Genomic DNA, 21,747 nt, shown 5'->3' on the forward strand with positions numbered 1-21,747 from the left:
TGGTCAATAATAAAAGGTTTTCTGAACAATGATACTGATATCTGTTGTGACATGTCGTTGATTAATTATATGTAAGCTTATAAAGTTATTGAGAGATCCACAAACTAAATGACAAAAGGTGGTAATGATGTTGAAAATCTATTTTAGTCTTCACTTTTTAGCCACGTGCCCAAATCATAATTATTTTTACTGTCCTCCAATGTAAATTGAACCAGCTGGCTCCTTTGCATCTATTACCCTCCCCTGACCTTTAGTGCAAAACCACAAAGAGTGTGTAATGGGTCAGTTGACCACTGTTTCGGAAGAGGTAATATCTATATGACAGTTTGTGTATTGGAATATGTGCTCACTTTATCTCCTTGCTGCAGTAATCTACTCCCCCAACCGTTGGCATCCCCAGGTTCTTGTACAGCCTTCCTATAACTGGAGGGATGCTCAGCCTTTCTTACCCCTTACTGAGCAGCCATATTTCCATTACTGACTTTTGTTAATGTTTGGTCAGAGTAGAAGAGCTTCTGTTGATGCTACATACAGTGCCAGCGCCAAACACATAGCGATTTTCTGGTGGGCCTTCAATGACTTCTCGAGTCTATAGCATGATGTCTGTAGTTGGCTGGTTGTTCTACTGGTTTAGCAAAACTAATGTGCTATTCTAACTAGGGATGAGTGGAAGGACTATAATGAATTTTGCAGTGCAATTTGTGTCCGTTTCCAAAATAGAATCTCTCAGTTGGAGTGCTACTTAGGCAAAATTCGCTTGACAGAGGATGTGGGGTCCTTTTTGGTGTGTTTAGTGTAGTCGTTTTTAGTTTACTATCCATTTGTGTTTATTTCTTGAATATTTAATACCACCGTGGAAAAATGGTTGACACTTTTTGCCTAGCAGCACTCTGGTTGTGAGTTTAAATCCCAACCACAGCAATAAATGCATGGAGTTTGCATGTTTCCTCTGGGGTTCTCTGGTTTCCTCCAACACTCCAAAGACATGTTTGGTTAATTGGCTCCTGTCTAAATTGGTTTTCGTATGTGTATGCACGAATGTGAGTTAAGGTCCTAAAGTTGGCCATAGATGCATCAAGAGTCAGCGAGTTACTGCTGCTCCATTTATGGCTGTTCTCATTCATGAGAATTTGATCGATCGATTTGACTTCTCATGAACAGGCTTGTTGGAAATTTTTTCTTCGTTTTAAGCTGGGTACACGCTACAGTTTTTCTTGGAAAAAAAAAAAAAAAACTGACAGCGCCGGTCGGGAGCCGTTGAAATAACCATGCAAGGTTAGTCCAGAGATTTCTGGTGTATTCGGACGGGGCGGTGGCCCCCCAAACAAAACACACCGATCAGCGCGCTCTGCCATTGGCTGAGAGCACTGATTGGGAGTTGGTCGGCTGCTGGTTTTCCAGCATGCGTGTCTGACAGACTGACATACACACAGGCAAAATGTCAGGCCAGGATTTTTTGTACTGGCAAATGTCTCCCGACGTTCTGCCCATGTGTACGGGGCTTTAGCACATGCAGCCAGTCAGCTGTAGTACTGATCATTGTATACTGGTAGTGGAAGAGTCCCGCTGTCCAAATACAATAACACAGCGGGGAGGATGCCCTCATCCTCCTGGAATGTGTGGATGGGGAATTTGGTTGTTTTTTTTTTTTTTCCGATAAACCTGATGGCTGAATGAAAACAGCCGTGTATGGCCAGCTTTATATTGTAAGCTCCTTGAGGGCAGAGACTAATGTGAATGTACAATATGAACACTTTCTAATACATTTTTAAAAGAACACACACGGTGAGATTTTGCTAAAACTGGTGCACTGGGGTCTAGTGTAGCTGTGCATAGTAACCAGTGACAATAAAAAATGAAAGCTGATTGGTTTCTATGCAGAGCTGCATCGTATTCTGTGTGCACCAGTTTTTTAGTAAATCTCCCCAACAGTTCCTCAAAGTTCACATTCCTAAGACCTAATAATAGAATACTGGCATATAATGATGCATTGTAGACGCCCAGCAGATGCTCTGATTTCACTCGATGGCATTCATGGATGGAGCTTTGATTGTAGGTTGTTGTTATTTTGAATGGTGTGAACCCAGCATATATGGGTGGGGCTTTGATTATAGGGTTTTTATTTTGAATGGTGTGTACCCCAGCCTACGTGGGTGTTTTTTTTTTTTTTTAATCATGTCTTTATTTTGTCAATCCTTCTAAACTGATGTCATTATTTAATGAAGCAGCTGAGTAAGCTGATGCATAGAGCCGCAGCTGACTATATGTGACATCAGGTAAATGGCCTCTCATTATAGCGCACAGCTGATAGTCAAATTAGTCACATTCAGATTAGTATAGAATTGATGGCCATGATTGTATTTTTTTTTTCTTCTGTTAGGAGTAGTGCTAATTTCCATGAAAATATAGTATTATCTGCTGTGATAGTATATATTTGGTTTGGGGGTTAGGTGGAGGTAAAGGGGTTACATTTGGTAAATTGGGATTAGGAGCTTGGTTCTCGTAAGCTATGTTGAGTTTTTAAAGTGGCTGTAAAACCGTAAACATAAGTGCTTCTGATTTCCTTCAACCTCTTTGCAGCCCCTTCCGGTCTATATACACTCCACCCATGGCTGCATGGCATTTCTCAGGGCAGGTTTCCTGACCATGACAAACGATAGACACAACAAGTCACTGTCTAACAGAAGCCATTAGACATGCAGGGGAATAACTGGGAGACAAGTACAGAGTTGTATCAACTATAACAGAAAGTGCCTTAAGAACCTTCATGGCAGGATCACCAGGGATTATTCGAATGACGGCTGCAGGTTTAAAAAGACTGAAAGTGACATTTTGTAATGGAATGATCATGTTAAAGATACGATTTTATTGATTGGGTTTACATCTACCTAGTATAATGTACCTACTAATACCATTGTCATTGCTACTTTACAAAGTATTATCTGGGATTGTATAGGCATTTTGTGCACTCAAATTGGATTTATATCCCTTGTGGCTAATGAGCTTTTCAAGCTCGAATCCAACAGCTTCTGAAATACTTTCCAGATGGCATAAAACACATTCTTAATTGGTAGTACTTCCACTGATTTATCATTAAAAATAAAATAAAAAATATGTGTGTGTATGTATGTGTGTATATATATATATATATGTGTATATATATATGTATGTATATATGTGTGTGTGTGTGTGTGTATATATATATATATATATATATATATATATATATATATATATATATATATATATATATATATATATATATATATATATATATATATATACACTTTTTATATGTGTGTGTGTGTGTATATATTTATTACATCAAGTATTTTTCTATCTATTTTCGTAGATATATTTGCATGTAATCTGCCCAATTACAGTCTAATAATTATCTATTTATGCACCTCCTGGAACTGGCTTTCACACAGTAGCTATTTAGCCAGGATGTTGCCTGCACTGTCTCGCATACAGATAGCAGCTAGGGGGTGCACAAATACGGTAACCCTTTTAACTGGGAGACTGGAAACAAACCATACATAAAAAAATCATCTCAAAGTTGCTTTTTAGGGTAATTTTCTACAATAAAAATAACTTGCAGAACAGTTTCCTCTGAATAGGTGAAGCGCATAGAAAGGGAGTTGGTGAAACTTCTGGGTGTGTCACTCTTTCATTATGTCATCCCTGAGGTTCGGAGCCACATTGCTTGGTGTTTACATTTTGGCTATCCATATAATTGAACACCTGCCACGGTCAGCCGGCGTTGAAGTCTGTTTTGGTAAATAAGGCAGATTGTTCAGCAAATACGTTCAGTAAATATGTTCAGCATTAATAAAAGCAGGAGAGCCGTCTGTATATGTTTGTATGCTGTGCGCTTGCTGTCTGATAGCTTCATGTGTTGATTCTGTGTTTCTCTCTACAAACCCCTTTAAATTAAAGTTGAACTCCCCCATGTCCCCCTGATTATCATGCAAGCAGATCTGTTATTTTTCCACTTCCTGTAAAAGGGTGAGCGCTTGAAATCGCAAAACATTGTCACTCAGTGGACAGGGAAGTCTTAAAGAAGAGTTCCCCTTTATTTTTATTTTATTTTTTTATTTTTATGTCCAGTGGCGTAACTAGAACCTTCAGGGCCCCGATGCAAGAAACCATGAAGGGCCCCCCTGAACCCCAGCTAGGGCCCTTCCCTCTGAGTCCGGCGGTGGAACTCCAGGGCGTGGTCACAGGTATGACCTTTGTGAGCCCTGTAGTTCCACCAATGGCATCAGTCGTTTTTTTTTTTTTATTATTTTATTTTTTTCTCTGGCTGGGGAGAACAGACATCGGACTGAGCATGGAGCAGGAGAGGGGTACACTGAGGAGCTGGGTAGTCACCCTCCACCTCCAGCCACCCGTGTGCATGGTGCACTGGTACCCCTAGCTGCCTATGCTGCTTCCGGCCATATGTAGAGGGGGCTGCATGGGCCCCCTGCAGCACAGGGCCCAGTTGCGGTCGCGACTGCTGCACCCCCTATAGTTGCGCCCCTGTTTATGTCGGCAGCTACAAATACTGCAGCTTTTAATAATACCTGTCCCAGGGTCCAGCGATGTGGGGAGCCCCGCTCGTCCCCAACTCCCCCCCCCCCCCCGGTAGCGCCAGCATTCTAACTGAAGCCACAGCCAGGCACCCACTGCTCATGCGCAAGTGGCGCCGAGCACCGTGATTGGCCGCGCAGTCATCTGGGACCTGTCACATGTTCCAGATGACCGGCAGGAGGGAGGGGGCAGAGCTGAGCCCTTCCTGTGCTGAGGGGAAGTGATGTCACCAACCCAGGCACTGAAGGAGGCAGATTATAAGGGACCCCCTAGCAACAGGCATTTAGAGGTGAGTTAAAAAATATATTTTCCAAAATGTATTTTTTTTTTTTGTGTAGGAATTTTAATGACTTTTTTTTTTTCTGTGGAGCACCACTTTAAATGGAGGTGTTATTTCAAATGGACCTTAGTGGTTACAAACCTCAGACATGAAATATGAACAAACCATATCCTTCTATAGTGTGTACTTGTCTCAATTAGGAGCACTAAGTCTCATTTCTATCTGCTTTTTGATTCCCTGACAGGTCCACACGTGTGTCTCTGGGTATTCAGACTGATGATCCCCATCCTGTGATGGAAAAAACTTTCTCAAAGGTAAGCACTGGGCTGAAAGCATTACAGAAAGGCTTGGCTTTTATAAATCTTTTTGTAAATGTGTTTAGTACTAAGAACAACCTTTCTACATTTTAAAAATATTTTTCCTACAGCTTACCTGTAAAATAATTTTCTTGCAGTACATCACGGGGCACAGAGCAGCCATTACTATATGGGTTATTGGTGAACGGACACTGGTAAATCAATCAAACAAGAAGTTCTCCCCTATATAACCCCTCCTAAACCAGAAGTACCTCAGTTTTGTAGCAAGCAATAAACTGCCCAGACCAGAGGGGAAGGATCTCTGTGTCCCGTGATGTACTCAAGAAAAGGATTTTACAGGTAAGCTGTAGGAAAAATCCGATTTTTTCTTTATCGTACATCACAGGAGACAGAGCAGCCATTACTGTCTCCGCCATGTTCTTGACCTCTACCTGGTAAAAGCTCTGTGGATGTATATACCAAATGGTGGTCTTGATTCACACCTGGGCCACTGACCCTTGATGGCGGATGGCCCAAGATGTTCCCCCACAAGTGGTAGAGAATCTCTCCCCAGAAAAAATGATTTTGCCCTTAAAAACCATAGAAATCATTTATGAACTTGCAGATCCACTGCTAAATAGTCAACCTGGATGCCGCCTGCCCTTCCTGGGCTCTCCTGGCAGCACAAACTAGGATTCCTGACCTGTGCCGTCAACTCCAAGTAGATCCTGAGCTACCTCTAGAGTATGTAGCGATCTCTCTCCTGCCCACTGTGGTTTAGAAGAAAAATAAAAGGCAAGACACTGTCCTGATTAAAGTAAAAACTAGAAATCACTCTAGGCATAAAACTGGATGAGGACGCAACAGCACCTTATCCGGATGCAAGACCAAGAACGTCTCCTTGCATGTAAGGGCCGCTATTTAGTAAAGTGATAGCAACCAAGGAAGCCATCTTCTGAGATAAGGGACTAACATCCCAATTGGTTAAAAAAATGGCCTCTGCAAAGACAGCCAAGAGCGAATGCGAATCCCAAGAACACCAGAGTGGCCTGACATGTGGTACTACCTATGCTACCCGCTGTATAAATCAAAGAGTGAGAAACAATGGCCTTTTGGGTAAAAAATGGATAGCAATAAACTCTAACCCTTACCATTACTTAAGGCCAATCTCCTTTCCCTTACTCATTGGAGAAAGAACATTTCACACATTTGTTTCTGTGGGTGCCATTTCCTGGCTCCCCCCAGGCAAAAAATATCTCCAAGTCCTGTAATTTAAGCTCCCTGAAGCTGGCTTCCAGGGCTCAACAGTGCTGAAATACAAGACCATTAGGTCCCACTGGACTGGAAGTGTCCAAAGAGCGACCCCCACCAGACTTGCTATGTCAGTTTATCAAGCCCTTCTGGGCTAATTCAGCAAACGCAATCAGTGTTACCACCTCCTAGGATTCTTCGCAAAAGATGTGGGAGAAGTCGAAACAGAGGGAAAGCATGAAATGAGGGAGAACTGGTCCCCTAAGGTGATACCAGTGCATCTGCCCGTATTGCTGGCAGAGACGGATCCAGAATCTAGTCTCGGGTGGGGCGGAATTTTTTTTTTTTTTTTTTTGCGGACCATTTAAAGGGGAAATGGCTGGTGTTGGCAGTTCAATCGGATGCGGATTGTCACTTGCCACGTCACCTGCCATATGTTGCGGATTTTTCACCTGTCACATAGTTACATAGTAAGGTTGAATAAAGACACCAGTCCATCCAGTTAAACCTGAGAGAGTGTCTACAATTGTCCCTATCCCTGTACATTGCACACTCACATCGGCCCCTACCCTCAAGGAGCTCACAATCCAAGGTCCCCATTCATATACTAGGGCCAATTTTGGACAGAAGCCAATTAACCTACCGGCATGTCTTTGGAGTGTGGGAAGAAACCGGAGTACCCGGAGGAAACCCACGCAGGCACAGGGAGAACATGCAAACTCCAGGCAGGTAGCCGCGTCACCTGTCGCGCGCTGTGCGGACTGCCACGTGTTTTGCGGGCTGTCACGCGCCACGTGTTTTGCGGGCTGTCACGCGCCACGTGTTTTGCGGGCTGTCACGCGCCACGTGTTTTGCGGACTGTCACGTGCTGCACGGACTGTCACGCGCCACGTCACCTAGAGTCAGGCAGCAGAGAGATGACTATCTCTGCTGCCCGCGCTGCCTGCACAGTGAGAGCAGAAGTTACTGGAGGGATGCAGGGTGGGCGCAGGGCGGTGAGAGATGTCATCTCTCTGCTCCCCCGCAGAGAGGCCAGCCGCCCGCTCACACACCGAGCCACCCAGCTGACCGCCCGCTCTCTCAGCCACCGCCAAGCCGCTCGCTCTCACCCGCCAAGCCGCTCGCTCTCACCCACCGAGCCGCCCAAAACAAATTTCTCGGCCTGATTGCCGGTAGGACTTTTGATGCAACCTGTTCCCACTTGTCGTAAAACTTGAAATCTAGTAGATTCACCTGCAGAGTTTCCCTTGCCATTATTCTATATCTATACCTTGAATATGTACTAGGGACAGAGCACTTGTTGTACTGTCTCAGACAGAATGTGGTTCACCTTCCTAAGCCGCATGACTACTGGTGCCGCCCTGTATGGGGGGGAGGGAGAGGGGGATGGAGGGAGGGAGAGATCTCTCTCTAATATATTGTCTCAGCATCCAGAGCAAGGTGTACTGGCCACAAATCTAAGCTATTGATGGGCAGTATTTTCTCCTGTGGAGACCAAGTCTACTGAACTATAACCACCTTCAAACCAACTTGAGAAGTTGGCATCAGTGTTTATGATCTTCCCCATCCCTTAACCAGATTTCAAACAATGAACCACCAGTTTTAGTTCTGCAATACCCCGGGAACAGAGCCCTCTGGCAATTCAATGCCTGGATCCTTGACCTGGACTGAATGGGAGGCTAAAGGCCTTTGGAAGAATACTGACAGGGCCGAAACCTGAATGCTTTGTATTCAAAGCCAATCTGATTTTTACAGCTGACTTTAGAAAAGATAATTCTCCCAATGACGTATTTCCAACCTGGAGTAGGACTGTACGTAGGGAATGGGCCTTGACCTAGATGCAAATTCCTCTTGCAGAAATGCACCAAGGAAAAATCTGGAATAGACTGCTTCCTGAACAAAGATTTATTGAGGTAAAACCCTTGATGAGCCTGGAAAAACAAGCACATGAAGAGATGCATCATTAATGACTCTGGACTCCAAAATCTACCTCTTGCACAGAGGTTAACACTAAATGGACAGAGCCTATCCGAAACGGGATGTCCACCGGCTTAAGATCTAAGCTAGACTTTGTCTCCATTTGGTTTTGGCACTGCTACTGGTCAAGTTTTTATATATATATATATATATATATATATATATATATATATATATATATATATATATATTTTTTTTTTTATTAATGAGCCAAAGCCTCCTGCTCCAAGAGTCAAATGCAAGGACTGACGACTTCTACCAAGCTTCTGCCGACTAAAGATGGCACGAACTACCTCAGACTGCCCTAAGATCTTCTGGCCTGAGATGCTCCCAAAACACAGCTGCCTCTGATGCCTCCCTCACCCAGGTGGGGAAAAGCTTAGAGCATCTGGTATTTCTGGGCAATCTCCCATCCATATACCAACCAGGCTTGATCCTGCTTAGGCTTCAATCAAGCAAAAAGTAAAAAATATTGTTTTTGTGTTTTTTTTTTTCCAAAATTGTATTTTTTTTATAGCGCAAAAAAATAAAAATCGCAGGTGATCAAATACCACCAAAAGAAAGCTCTGTTTGTGTACAGCATCGAATGACTGCGTAATTGTCATTTTTAAGCGACGCAATGCCAAATTGTAAAAAATGCTCTGGTAAGGAAAGGGGTAAAATCTTCCGGGGCTGAATCGGTTAAAGTGCACCCATGCCCACGTTTTTCCAAATGTGTATATTTAAACATGCCTTTTAACCACTTTCAGACCGGACCATTTTGCTGGTAAATGACCAGAGGTCTTTTTACACTTTGGCACTGCGCTGCTTTAACTGGTAATTGCGCGGTCATGCAATGTTGTACCCAAACAAAATTTGCGTCCTTTTCTTCCCACAAATAGAGCTTTCTTTTGATGGTATTTGATTGCCTCTGCGATTTTTATTTTTTGCGATATAAACGTAAAAAGACCGCAAATTTTGAAAAAAAATGATATTTTCTACTTTTTGTTATTAGAAAAATCCAATAAACTCAATTTTAGTCATACATTTAGGCCAAAATGTATTCAGCCACATGTCTTTGGTAAAAAAAAAGTCAATAATTGTATATTTATTGGTTTGCGCAAAAGTTGTCACATCTACAAACTAAGGTACGTTTTCTGGAATTTACGCAGCTTTTAGTTTACGACTGCCTATCTCATTTCTTGAGGTGCTAAAATGGCAGGGCAGTACAAAACCCCCCCAAATGACCCCATTTTGGAAAGTAGACCCCCTAAGGAAATTGATAAGAGGCATGTTGAGCCCATTGAATATTTTATTTTTTTGCCTCAAGCGATTGAATAATGACAAAAAAAAAATTTTTTTTTTTTTTTTACACAAAGTTGTCACTAAATGATATATTGCTCACACATGCTATGGGCGTATTTGAAATGACACCCCAAAATAAATTCTGCTGCTTCTCCTGAGTATGGGGATACCACATATGTGGGACTTTTTGGGAGCCTAGCCGCGTACGGGGCCCCGAAATCCAAGCACCGCCTTCAGGCTTTCTAAGGGCGTAAATTTTTGAGTTCACTTCTCACTACCTATTACAGTTTTGAAGGCCATAAAATGCCAAGATGGCACAAAACCCCCACAAATGACCCCATTTTAGAAAGTAGACACCCCAAGCTATTTGCTGAGAGGCATGTTGAGTTCATGGAATATTTTATATTTTGCCACAAGTTGCGGGAAAATTACAAACTTTTTTTTTTTTTTTTAACAAAGTTGTCACTAAATGATATTGCTCATGCATGCCATGGGCATATGTGAATTGACACCCCAAAATAAATTCTGCTGCTTCTCCTGAGTACGGGGATACCACATATGTGGGACTTTTTGGGAGCCTAGCCGCGTACGGGGCCCCGAAAACCAAGCACCGCCTTCAGGCTTTCTAAGGGCGTTACAGTTTTGAAGGCCATAAAATGCCAAGATGGCACAAACCCCCCCCCAAATGACCCCATTTTGGAAAGTAGACACCCCTAAATTTAGGGGTACACTAGTGAGACTAGGTAATAAATGGCGGGTGCCCTGAAACTATAAAAAAATAACTAACCAACCAGCGTCACCTGTAACAGTTATATGGTGATCACTGGTGAAAGGGTTAACTAGGGGGCAATTAGGGGGCTTTATGCGGTAGTATATGGGGGTCCCTGGCGCTATAAAAAGCTGCAGCGAACCTAAATACCTACCTGCCTAACTAGCGTCACCTGTGACACTAATACAGCGATCAGAAAAACGATCGCTTATTAGGCTGGGTTCACACTGGAGCGATGCGGGAACGCCACGAATGCGCGGCGGGTTCCCGCATCGCATGCCTCCCGGCGGCAGTTCACACTGCCCTATGCGAACTGCTGGGAGTGTCAGTGAAATGTTACTGACACCCCCAGATCAGTTCGCATATCGCAGTGCGATCTGCAAACTCGGATCGCATGGTGTGAACACCCATGCGATCCGATTCTGCTGCGGGCCAAAAAAAGGGTCCCGTGCGAATTTGCGGCGGGTGCGGCGGGTGCGGCGAATGGCTGAACTCGAATCGCACAGAGATCGGATGTGATTTGCACTGCAGTGCGGTGCGAATCACATTCGTTCTCATAAACCGCTGCAATGTGAACCCAGCCTTAGTGACACTGGCGACGGGGGGTGATCACGGGGTTAAACCTTTATTGGGGGGGTTAGGGGGGTACATTAGAACTAAAGGGGGCTAACTCTAACTGCCCTAACAGTTATTACAGTCACAAATGACACCAATGCAAAAAAAAAAAAAAAGACATTGGTGTCACTGTGACTGGGGGGCAGGGGTAATTGGGGGGGTGATCGGGGGGTAAAGGGGGGGTGTGAGTGTGCCTGGCATGTTCTACTGTGTGTGTAGAGTGTTGGTGCAACTCACCGATCCGCTCTCCTCCGTGTCGGAACGAAAAATACCGACACGGAGGAGAGAATACATCACTTCCTCTCCTGTGTTTACATTACAGGAGAGGAAGTGATGTCACCGGGGATTTCTATTCGTCGGGAGCGATCGCGAGGGGGTGGCCATGAATGAATGGCCGCCCCCTCGTCCCGGATCGCTCCCGGACGAAAACCGACCGCCGCAGGCACCGGGCGGGGGCCCGATCGGGCCCCCGACCCGCGGGAGGCAAGGGACGTACATGTATGTCCTTATGCCTGCCCGTGCCATTCTACCGACGTACATCGGCATGCGGCGGTCGGCAACTGGTTAAGCAACAAGTTTGAAAGCATGTGTATAACACTTCACCTACCTTCCGAGCAGTCAAAAACACTTTAAAGTGAACTGCTATCCGTCCAGGGGTGTATTGACTTACAGTTGCACAGTCCCCCCAGATTAAGCAGTAAATATGCAGCATATGATCATGACTTTTGTCACTTTGTTACTTTGTTAGTATCCGTGGGCTGCTGTTATGTCTGCAGAGGCCCTGCTGAACCTGTCGACCACATGGCCACCCTTCCACTTCCTGCCTATATAAAAATGGGCCATATTGGGCGAGCCTGCACCCTCTAGTGGCTGGAGGAGAAACAGCAGCCCACACAACTAAGTACACAGCATGATTAAACCGCACACTGCCCCCTGTGGCCATCAGGATAACAGTCAGATCTATCGTTCTCTTTAAAAAAAAAAAAAAAAAAAAACTGCTGCCGGACTCTGAACATAATAGTAATCCAATCTTCACCCATCATGGCAAGCTTTGTCATAAGACCTTCAGAGACTGGGTCCACTTCGCTGGACCTGTATAACGCCCTGCAGGAAAAAACATTGGTCAGAAAAAATGCTGCACAGGGTTTCATTACATAGGGTTCAGCGCCATAAGGCAAACCTCGAGGAATCTTCTCTCCTTTCAATGAGGCTCAGGTACCATACGCTTTGGCTGAAAGCTTTCTCAAATGGATCTGATTGGAGTCCAAATAGGCCAATTGAAGTGCATGATTCTTAATAGAACCGCCCAGACCTCCAAGTATGTTTCAAGAGCACATGTATCACATCAGTTACCACCACCTTACAGACACTGGTGAAAAAAAGGTACTTCCTGTGTAGGAGGGATTATATAGGAGGACTTATTTGTTTGGTTTACCAGTGTCCATTCACCAGTAGGTGGCATATAACCCGGATAGTAATGGCTGCTCTTTGTCCCCTGATGTATGATAAATAAATTTATATCTCTAATATAAAACATTATTTATTTACCTTTTTCCAGGTTGCTAATTGAGAGCTCTTAACAAATTCACACCCACAATCCTGTATTTTATTAACCTTTCTAGAAATGGTCATTTGAAGGAATGTATCTACTTTCCATTGTGGAGGGTGGTGTGTGCACCTATTTGTGCTCTTAGTCCTGACAGTATTTGGTCTATTTTAGGGATGAGCTCAGGTGTGTTTGGTTCCTAGTCCAAGTCCACATAAGATATCCCGCTAGGTGCATGTATATATGCAGTTGCGGGTCCGGGAATGCCTCGGCCGCTTGATTGGCGGTGTGCAGTACCCGTTTTCTGTTGGTATAGCTCAAGTGTATTCAGACTGGAATTCAAACCTACATGAGCTCATCCCTGATCTACGGCAACATTTCATAATGAGTTGATGTAGGTGTTGATCATGTGATTACCATGACTGCCAATTGATCATAGGGATCACAGGTAGTTTTACAAACAAATCTGCAAACAATAGGAATGTGTGTGTGTGTATGTATAGAATATATATATTTTATGTGTATACACAATATATTACCATTGGGACGTCTGCATTTTCATGCACAAGAACTTTAATGGCATCCCAGTCCGTAGGGTTCAATATTGAGTTGGCCCACCGTTTGCAGCTATAACAGCTTCAACTCTTCTGGGAAGGCTGTCCACAAGGTTTAGGAGTGTGCCTATGGGAATGTTTGACCGTTCTTCAAGAAACACATTTGTAAAGTCAGGCACTCATGTGGATGAGAAGGCCTGGGTCGCAGTCTCCACTCTAATTCATCCCAAACGTGTTCTATCAGGTTGAGGTCAGGACTCTTTGCAGGCCTGTCAAGTTCCTCCACCCCAAACTCACGCATCCATGTCTTGAGGGGGAATTATGGTGTGGGGTTGTTTTTCAGGGGTTGGGCTTGGCCCCTTAGTTCCAGTGAAGGGAACTCTTAAGGTGTCAGCATACCAAGACATTTTGTAAATTTTTTCATGCTCCCGGCTTTGTGGGAACAGCTTCCTGTTCCATCGTGACTGGGCACCAGTGCACAAAGCAAGGTACATAAAGACACGGATGAGCAAGTTTGGGGTGGAGGATCTTTGCAGTCCTGACCTCAGTTCAATAGAACACCTTTGAAAGGAATTATAGCGGAGACTGCGAGACGGTGTATATAATATACTGCGTGTGTATATAATATACTGCGTGCCTGTGTGATGTACATGCAATATATACACACATAATATTTTATAGCAAAAGAATTGAGTAAAAACTCTTGTGTAAAATAGTGCATTTTTTTCCTTAGACATGAGAACAGCGATCTGATCTGCCTATTTGCATTTGGATTAGGGTCTGTTCGTGATTTTCCAGGTCTCTCTGTGACCCTGGCTGAGCCAGCACAATTGTTCTTTCCCTTGGGACAGCTATCACCTGCAGCTAAGCTTGGCACCTTTTCTGGGCAAAAATACCAAGCTTATCTTTTTATTCATAAAACTGGCAACAGGTCCTGATTGACAAACAAAATGCTGCCAATCCGCTTCCCCAATCTTCAAAGACATAAAGGGTCACCCAGTGCAAACTTGCATGTTTATGGGATCACTTTGAAGTCTAAAGTTTCAGCCTGGGTGGTTGGTTTAGGCTTCAGCCATGTAATATCTGCAGCAACAGGAAAATGGCACTTGGTTCCTAGTACATTCCGTTGCATTGGAGCTTAGTTTGAGACAGTTCTTAATCGATTTGACGGTTATTGCCAGGTGGGTTTGACCTCCTAACTTGCATTTGACTTTCCTCTAAACTGCATTACCTGCTTTAAACTGATTTTGCATTCTGAGTTCATTTTACTGAGGTAGAAGTAATTCTGACACAAATGATTGTTAGACCCCTTTCACGCTGGGTCGTTTTGCAGACGATATTGCGCTAAAATTAGCGCCTGCAAAACGACCTGAAACAGACGCTGCAGTGTCTCCAGTGTGAAAGCCCCGAGGATTTTCCTGGAGGTGTTTGTAAAATGGGATGTAATCTGGTATTCCTGGAATATTGGTCAACGTAGTGGGAAGTGCAGTTTGTTTTCAAATGCAAAATACAGGAAAAATCCTATTATCGCGTACAACATGGGGGTACATTTTTGTTCAGATGTACAGTGAAAAATGCTTTGAGGGTGGTTTATTGCAGATGATTGTGGCCTGTCAGTGGAGCAGAGAAGCTGTATGGAGTGGTGGGGTTCATTGTAGGAATTACCAGCAGGAGGAAGGAGGTCCTGATTCATATATATAATTGTGTATATGTGTGTGTGTGTGTGTGTGTGTGTATGTATGTATATATGTATATATGTGTGTGTATATATATATATATATATATATATATATATATATATATATATATATATATATATATATATATATATATATATATATAAATTCTCCTATGACGTTGCTAGGCTATCGAGCCGCTGCACGCCCCCCGATTGCGGCGATTGTTGCGGTGTGTTAGTCTGACACACACCGCAATTCCAATCTAGGTAAAGAGTCTGACAGAGACTCTTTACCATGTGATCAGCCATGTCCAATCACGGCTCGTCACAATGTAAACTGGGAGAGCCGGTGATGGGCTTTTCCTCACATTATCAGTGCAGCCCCCCAAACACCCCCCCCCCAAGGATGCCCATACTGGACCACCAGGGATGTCACCACCAGGTATGCCACCCTAGACCACCAGGGATGCCAGTCAGTACCCACAATGGGCATCACTGATTGGCAGGCATTGTTTGGCACTGGCATTCATCAGTACATCTATCAGTGCCCATCCTTGCCTATCAGTGCTGCATATTGGTGCTTATCTGTGCCACCTCATCCGTGCCCATCAGTGAAGAAGAAAACTTATTTACAAAGTTTTGTAACCCAAAAAATATTTTCTTTTATTTAGCAGAAAATAAAAATCCCAGAGGTGATCAAATACCACCAAAAAGCTTTATTTGTGGGAACAAAATTATAAAAATGTAATTTGGGAACAGTGTTGTATGACCGCGCAATTGTCATTCAAAGTCTGACGGCGCTGAAAGCTGAAAATTGGTCTGGGCAGGAAGGTGTATAAGTGCCCGGTATTGAAGTGGTTACTTATCACTAGAGGGATCCTTAGCAGGAGAAAGAGGTCCTGATTCCTCTATATTGTGTAGATTTTCAATTATCACTAGAGGGAACCCCAGCAGGAGGAAGGTTTCCCATTTATATACTTTTGGTAACTAGTTTTGGAGACCTCGCTTATCAAAAGATTTTTGATAAAACAGACAAAACATTTCCATTGCTTGGTAACAAAAGTGAGGGCAGTTATGAAGCGAAGATCAAGAGCTTGGGGACATAAACTCAAACCAGGAGGAAGAAAGTTCAAATCTTAGGTATTTTACCAAAAGAGTAGTGGATGCTTGGAACATAATTTCAGTGAATTTAAACATGCTTGGGACAAACTCAAAACACTAGTTGGACAAAAAGGTTAAGTATAAAAAATTTAAAAGGTGCAGACTTGACAGGTCACTTGGTCCTGTTGAGATTTTACCCTTCTAAGTTTCAAGATCCTTAATTAGTTGTGGGAGGAGGGAACAATTTTTATAATTCGGGAACTGCCTGTAGTTGAGCTTTGAAACATTTGCTACATGTTTAAGCGGAGCTCCACCCAAAACGGAACTTCTGGGACACGTCATGGATCCCAGAAGATTGCCCAACTATTCAGCAGGGGCAGCGCAACACTCACATGCACACCCAGCTGCGAAGCTGCAAGCTGTCGCAGCCAAGTGCCCACAGTTGAAATGCCGGTGAGGAGAGGATAGGCAGAGAACTGATGGTTCGGGTGGATCCATCACTGGATCCTGGGACAGGTGAGTGTGTGTGTTAAGTCAGCAGTTACAGTTTTTGTAGCTGCTGACTATCAACACAAAATTGACTGGAGCTCCTCTTTAATAACTATTGCCTTGCTATACACACTGCACAGAGTAAGTAAAGCTGTTGTGCTGTAAATGAATTCAGGAATTCAATTTGATATCTCCAACAGGACACAGAAAGGAAAAGAATATAGCAAGTGTTTTGAATTCCAACTGAAGGGAACATTATTATTTTTTTTTTTAGTTGAGTGGAGAAGGTTCAGAGGAAAAATATTCCAATTTGTACGCTAGTTCTAGTGACTGACTCACTTTATTCGGTTTTTCTTTTTGTTTCCTTTGACCTTTTTTTTTTTTTTTTTTTTTTTTTTTTACTATGGGATGGGAACTAAAGGAAAAGTTCCCCTGTAGAACACAAATGGCAAATATAACCATTCTTTATGCTTTCCAAAATGAAACCGGTTTTGCCTTCAGTCCTACTTTAACCACTTCAGCCCTAGAAGAATTTACCCCCTTCCTGACCATAGCACGTTTTGCGATTCGGTACTGCATTGCTTTAACTGATATGGCGACGTTGCACCCAAACAAATAGAGCTTTCTTTTGGTGGTATTTGATCGCCTCTGCGGTTTTTATTTTTTGCGCTATAAACAAAAAGAGCAACAATTTTGAAAAAAAAAGCACAATATTTTGTACTTTTTGCTATAATAAATATCCCCTTTGTTTAAAAAAATAAATAAAAATTTCTCAGTTTAGGCCGATATGTATTCTTCTACATATTTTTGGTAAAATAAAAAATCGCAATAAGCGCACATTGATTGGTTTGCGCAAAAGTTATAGTGTCTACAAAATGGTGGATAGATTTGTATTAGTATTTTTATTTTCCTTTATTTTTATTTTCCTTTTTTGACCGTGACTGCGACATGGCGGACACATCGGACAATTTTGACACGTTTTTGGGACCATACGCATTAATACAGTGATCAATGCTATAAAAATGCATTGATTACTGTAAAATATCACTGGCAGTGAAGGGGTTAATACTAGGGGGTGATCTAGGGGTTAACTGTGTTCCCTGGGAGGTGATTCTAACTGAAGGGGGGGGGGGAGACTGACTAGAAGTGACAAATCGTGGTTCCTAGCTAATAGGAACACACGATCTGTCACTCCTGTCAGAACCGAACAGGGACGTGTGTGTTTGCACACACACACACACACACACACACGTCCCTGTTCTGTGTGTCCTGGTAATCGTGACCGCCTGCCAGGAGCATTGGGACCCCCGCTGTACAGCAGACGTGTGCCTGCTATCCCGACCCCACAAGTCCACGTATAGCTACGACGGCTCGCACAGGGGAGCCAACTTGCCACAGTATAACTGCGGCGGTTGGTCGGGAGGCAGTTAAAGAGGAGCTCCAGGCTCCCCAAACCCCACCCCCAGAAAAAGTGTAAAATCAGCAGCTACAAATACTGTGGCTGCTGACTTTTAATATTAGGGCACCCGTTTTTTCAATCTATCAGCTGCTGGCGCCTTGCAGCTTTGCACGAGGTGTGCTGTGCTTTGTGAATGGGACAGCTGCAGGGGACGGAAGGGGGCCGAACTTCCAGCTCAGTTCACTACAGGGAGCTGAAGTAGGAGCGGGTACCTGTGAAAACCAGGCAACTCCACCCCCCACCCCCCAAAGGTGTCCAAATGTGGCAGCTAAGGGAGGAGGCAGACAAGTGGAACTTCCTCTGTTTTAAACATTCCTTACTGTGTCAAAAAATGTAAAAGGAAAAAAAAAATCATACACTGACTAGATGTAATGTAATAGTTTCAGGGGTCAAGTCCTGGGGAAAAAAGTGTGGGAACTCCCACCCAAGATCCACTCCCCCACCAAAAAAAATAAAAATAAAGGTACGCTCATATGCATATATATTTCACAGAAAATACAGTACATTTATTGTAAAGTGCCAGTTTACAAATACAAAATAAGTTAACTTGTCAAACAGAATAATCAACACAATGGGTGATGATCTTTCCCTCGCAGGGAATTTCTAACACAAATACACCCTGTTCCAAATTCAAATACAGCAAATTAGAAAATATCACACAAACTGGAATAACGTTGCCCTTGCCGTGCAAGATTATCGGCAACGGATCAAAAAACTCATGGATCGGATCATTCCTTGGATCTGAGTCACAGATCGGATCTTTTTTCGGATCAGCAAATAATAAATGAATTTGCAAAAACCTGTGAAAAATGTCACCACCATATAGTCCCCACTGCAATATACATCTCCCCTACTGTAATATCCATGTCATCTCCCCCAATAATATTTTGGCTGAGCATGGATGGGTATTAGCAGAATATGTATTGGCAGGGTAAGTATTGGCAGGGTATTGCAGAATATTGGCAGGATAAGTATGGGCAGGGTATGGCAGATTATTGCTGGGTATTGCAGATTATTGGCAGGGCATTGCTGGGTATTGCAGGGTAAGTATTGCTGAGTAAGTATCGTCAGGGTATGTATTGCAGAGTATCATCAAGGTATGTATTGCAGAGTATCGGCAGGGTATTGGGTAGTGCAGAGTATCGGCAGGGTATTGGGTAGTGCAGAGTATCGGCAGGGTATTGGGTAGTGCAGAGTATCGGCAGGGTATTGGGTAGTGCAGAGTATCGGCAGGGTATTGGGTAGTGCAGAGTATCGGCAGGGTATTGGGTAGTGCAGAGTATCGGCAGGGTATTGGGTAGTGCAGAGTATCGGCAGGGTATTGGGTAGTGCAGAGTATCGGCAGGGTATTGGGTAGTGCAGAGTATCGGCAGGGTATTGGGTAGTGCAGAGTATCGGCAGGGTATTGGGTAGTGCAGAGTATCGGCAGGGTATTGGGTAGTGCAGAGTATCGGCAGGGTATTGGGTAGTGCAGAGTATCGGCAGGGTATTGGGTAGTGCAGAGTATCGGCAGGGTATTGGGTAGTGCAGAGTATCGGCAGGGTATTGGGTAGTGCAGAGTATCGGCAGGGTATTGGGTAGTGCAGAGTATCGGCAGGGTATTGGGTAGTGCAGAGTATCGGCAGGGTATTGGGTAGTGCAGAGTATCGGCAGGGTATTGGGTAGTGCAGAGTATCGGCAGGGTATTGGGTAGTGCAGAGTATCGGCAGGGTATTGGGTAGTGCAGAGTATCGGCAGGGTATTGGGTAGTGCAGAGTATCGGCAGGGTATTGGGTAGTGCAGAGTATCGGCAGGGTATTGGGTAGTGCAGAGTATCAGCAGGGTATTGGGTAGTGCAGAGTGCTAGTGACTAACCTGGTTTACTTCTCGGGAGAGCACTGGGTAGAGGGGAGGGAGGAGACAGTCCGTATCCCAGCGGCGTGTGTCTGTCGCTGGCTGCGCTGGAGGCCGTATGCGCACTGCCCACTGACTCCAGTGCGTGCCCACGTGTACGGCCGACGTCATGTGACCGGTTGCTAGACGCGGAGCGGCCCTAGCCTAGCAACCAGTCACTCGGGCGGCAGAGGAGCGGCGGGCTACGCACTTGCGGCGGGCTACTCAGGCAGCTAATGGGAACGCCGTTCCCAAGCGTTCCCGCAGGACTCGAGCCCTGAATAGTTTCATAGTTAGGTTGAAAAAAGACACCAGTCCATCCAGTTCAACCTGAGTCAGTGTCTACAATTGTCCCTATTCCTGTACATTGCACACTCACATTGGTCCCTACCCTCGAGCCCACAATCCAAGGTCCCCATTCATATACTAGGGGCAATTTTTGACAGAAGCCAATTAACCTACCTGCATGTCTTTGGATTGTGGGAGGAAACCGGAGTACCCGGAGGAAACCCACGCAAGCACAGGGAGAACATGCAAACTCCAGGCAGGTAGTGTTGTGGTTGGGATTTGAACCAGTGACCCTTCTTACTGCTAGGTGAGAGTGCTAACCACTACACCACTGTGCTGCCCGAATTCACTTTTTTTTTTTTTTGTATTTTTACCAAAAACTATATTGAGACTGTAATAGGCTTCCTGTATAGTTGATAATTCTATGAAAATTACAGAAAAACGAATTTAACCACTTTAACCCCGGAAGGATTTGCCCCCTTAATGACCAGGCCATTTTTTGCGATTCGGCAGTGCGTCGCTTTAACTGACAATTGCACGGTCGTGCGATGCTGTACCCAAGCAAAAATTGCCTTTTTTCCCCTCAAATATAGCTTTCTTTTGGTGGCATTTGATCACCTCTGCAGTTTTTATTTTGTTTGCGCCATTACCAAAGAGCAACAATTTTGAAGAAATTGTTTTTTTGCTGTAATAAATATCCCAAAAATAAATAAATTGAGCAGTTTAGGCCAATGCATATAGTCTTCTACATATTTTTGCTAACCAAAATCACAACAGGCTTATATTGATTGGTTTGCCCAAAAGTTTTTGCTTCTACAATCTATGGAACTTTAAGGATTTTATTATTTTATAGTTTTTACTAGTAATGGCGGCAATCTGCGATTTTTAGTGGGATTGTGGCAGACAAATCTGACCCCAAATTACTTTTTGGGGACCAATGACATTATTACATTAATCAGTGCTATAAAAATGCACTGATCAATGTGTAAATGACACTGGCAGGGAAGGGGTTAAAACTAGGGGGCGATCAAGGGGTGAAGTATGTTCCCTAGGGAACTTTAGGGGGGATGGGCTGCCAGGGACATGACAGATCACTGTTCGCAATCACTGGGAACAGTAAATCTGTCATGTCATCATCCGGCAGAATGGAGAATTGCCTTGTTTACATAGGCAGTTCCCTGTTCTGCCTCTCCTCGCTGCAAATTGTCATGGTTGAGAAACCAGTGGTGAGATGATTTGAGCTTTGTGACATGGTGCATTATCCTGCTGGAAGTAGCTATCAGAAGATGGGTACACTGTAGTCATAAATGGATAGACATCAACAATACTCAGGTAGGTCATGGCGTTTTAAACTATGCTCAATTGGTACTAAGGGGCCCAAAGTGTGCCAAGAAAATATTCCTCATACCATTACACCAACAGTCTGATCCATGCTTTCATCAGACCAGGCAATGTTTTTCCAATCTTCTGTTGTCCAATTTTGGTGAGCCTGTGCGAATTGTAGCCTCAGTTTCCTGTTCTTTTGTTGACAGGAGTGGCACCCAGTGTGCTCTCCTGCTGCTGTAGCCCATTTGTTTCAAGGTTCAATGTGTTGTGCGTTCAGAGATAGTATTGTGCATGCCTTGGTTGTAATGATTTATAACAACGGTTATTTGAGTTACTGTTGCCTTTCTATCATTTCAAACCACTCTGCCTATTCTCTGACATCAACAA

General features: G+C 43.9%; 1 protein-coding gene across 2 annotated transcripts in view; it reads left to right on the forward strand.

Moving 5' to 3' along the window:
• Positions 1 to 21,747, forward strand: part of IRAG2 (inositol 1,4,5-triphosphate receptor associated 2) — a 209,410-nt gene that overhangs the window by 143,679 nt on the left and 43,984 nt on the right. For both annotated transcript variants that reach the window (XM_077468738.1, XM_077468739.1), the window contains exon 24: positions 5,100 to 5,169. In XM_077468738.1, the coding sequence (XP_077324864.1) occupies positions 5,100 to 5,169 (70 nt within the window). The remainder of the gene's footprint in view (positions 1 to 5,099; positions 5,170 to 21,747) is intronic.

The sequence above is a fragment of the Lithobates pipiens genome, unplaced genomic scaffold (assembly GCF_037356315.1).
Source record: "Lithobates pipiens isolate NorthernLeopardFrog02 unplaced genomic scaffold, aLitPip1_a1.2 Scaffold_8, whole genome shotgun sequence".
In the NCBI taxonomy this organism is placed as follows: Eukaryota; Metazoa; Chordata; class Amphibia; order Anura; family Ranidae; genus Lithobates; species Lithobates pipiens.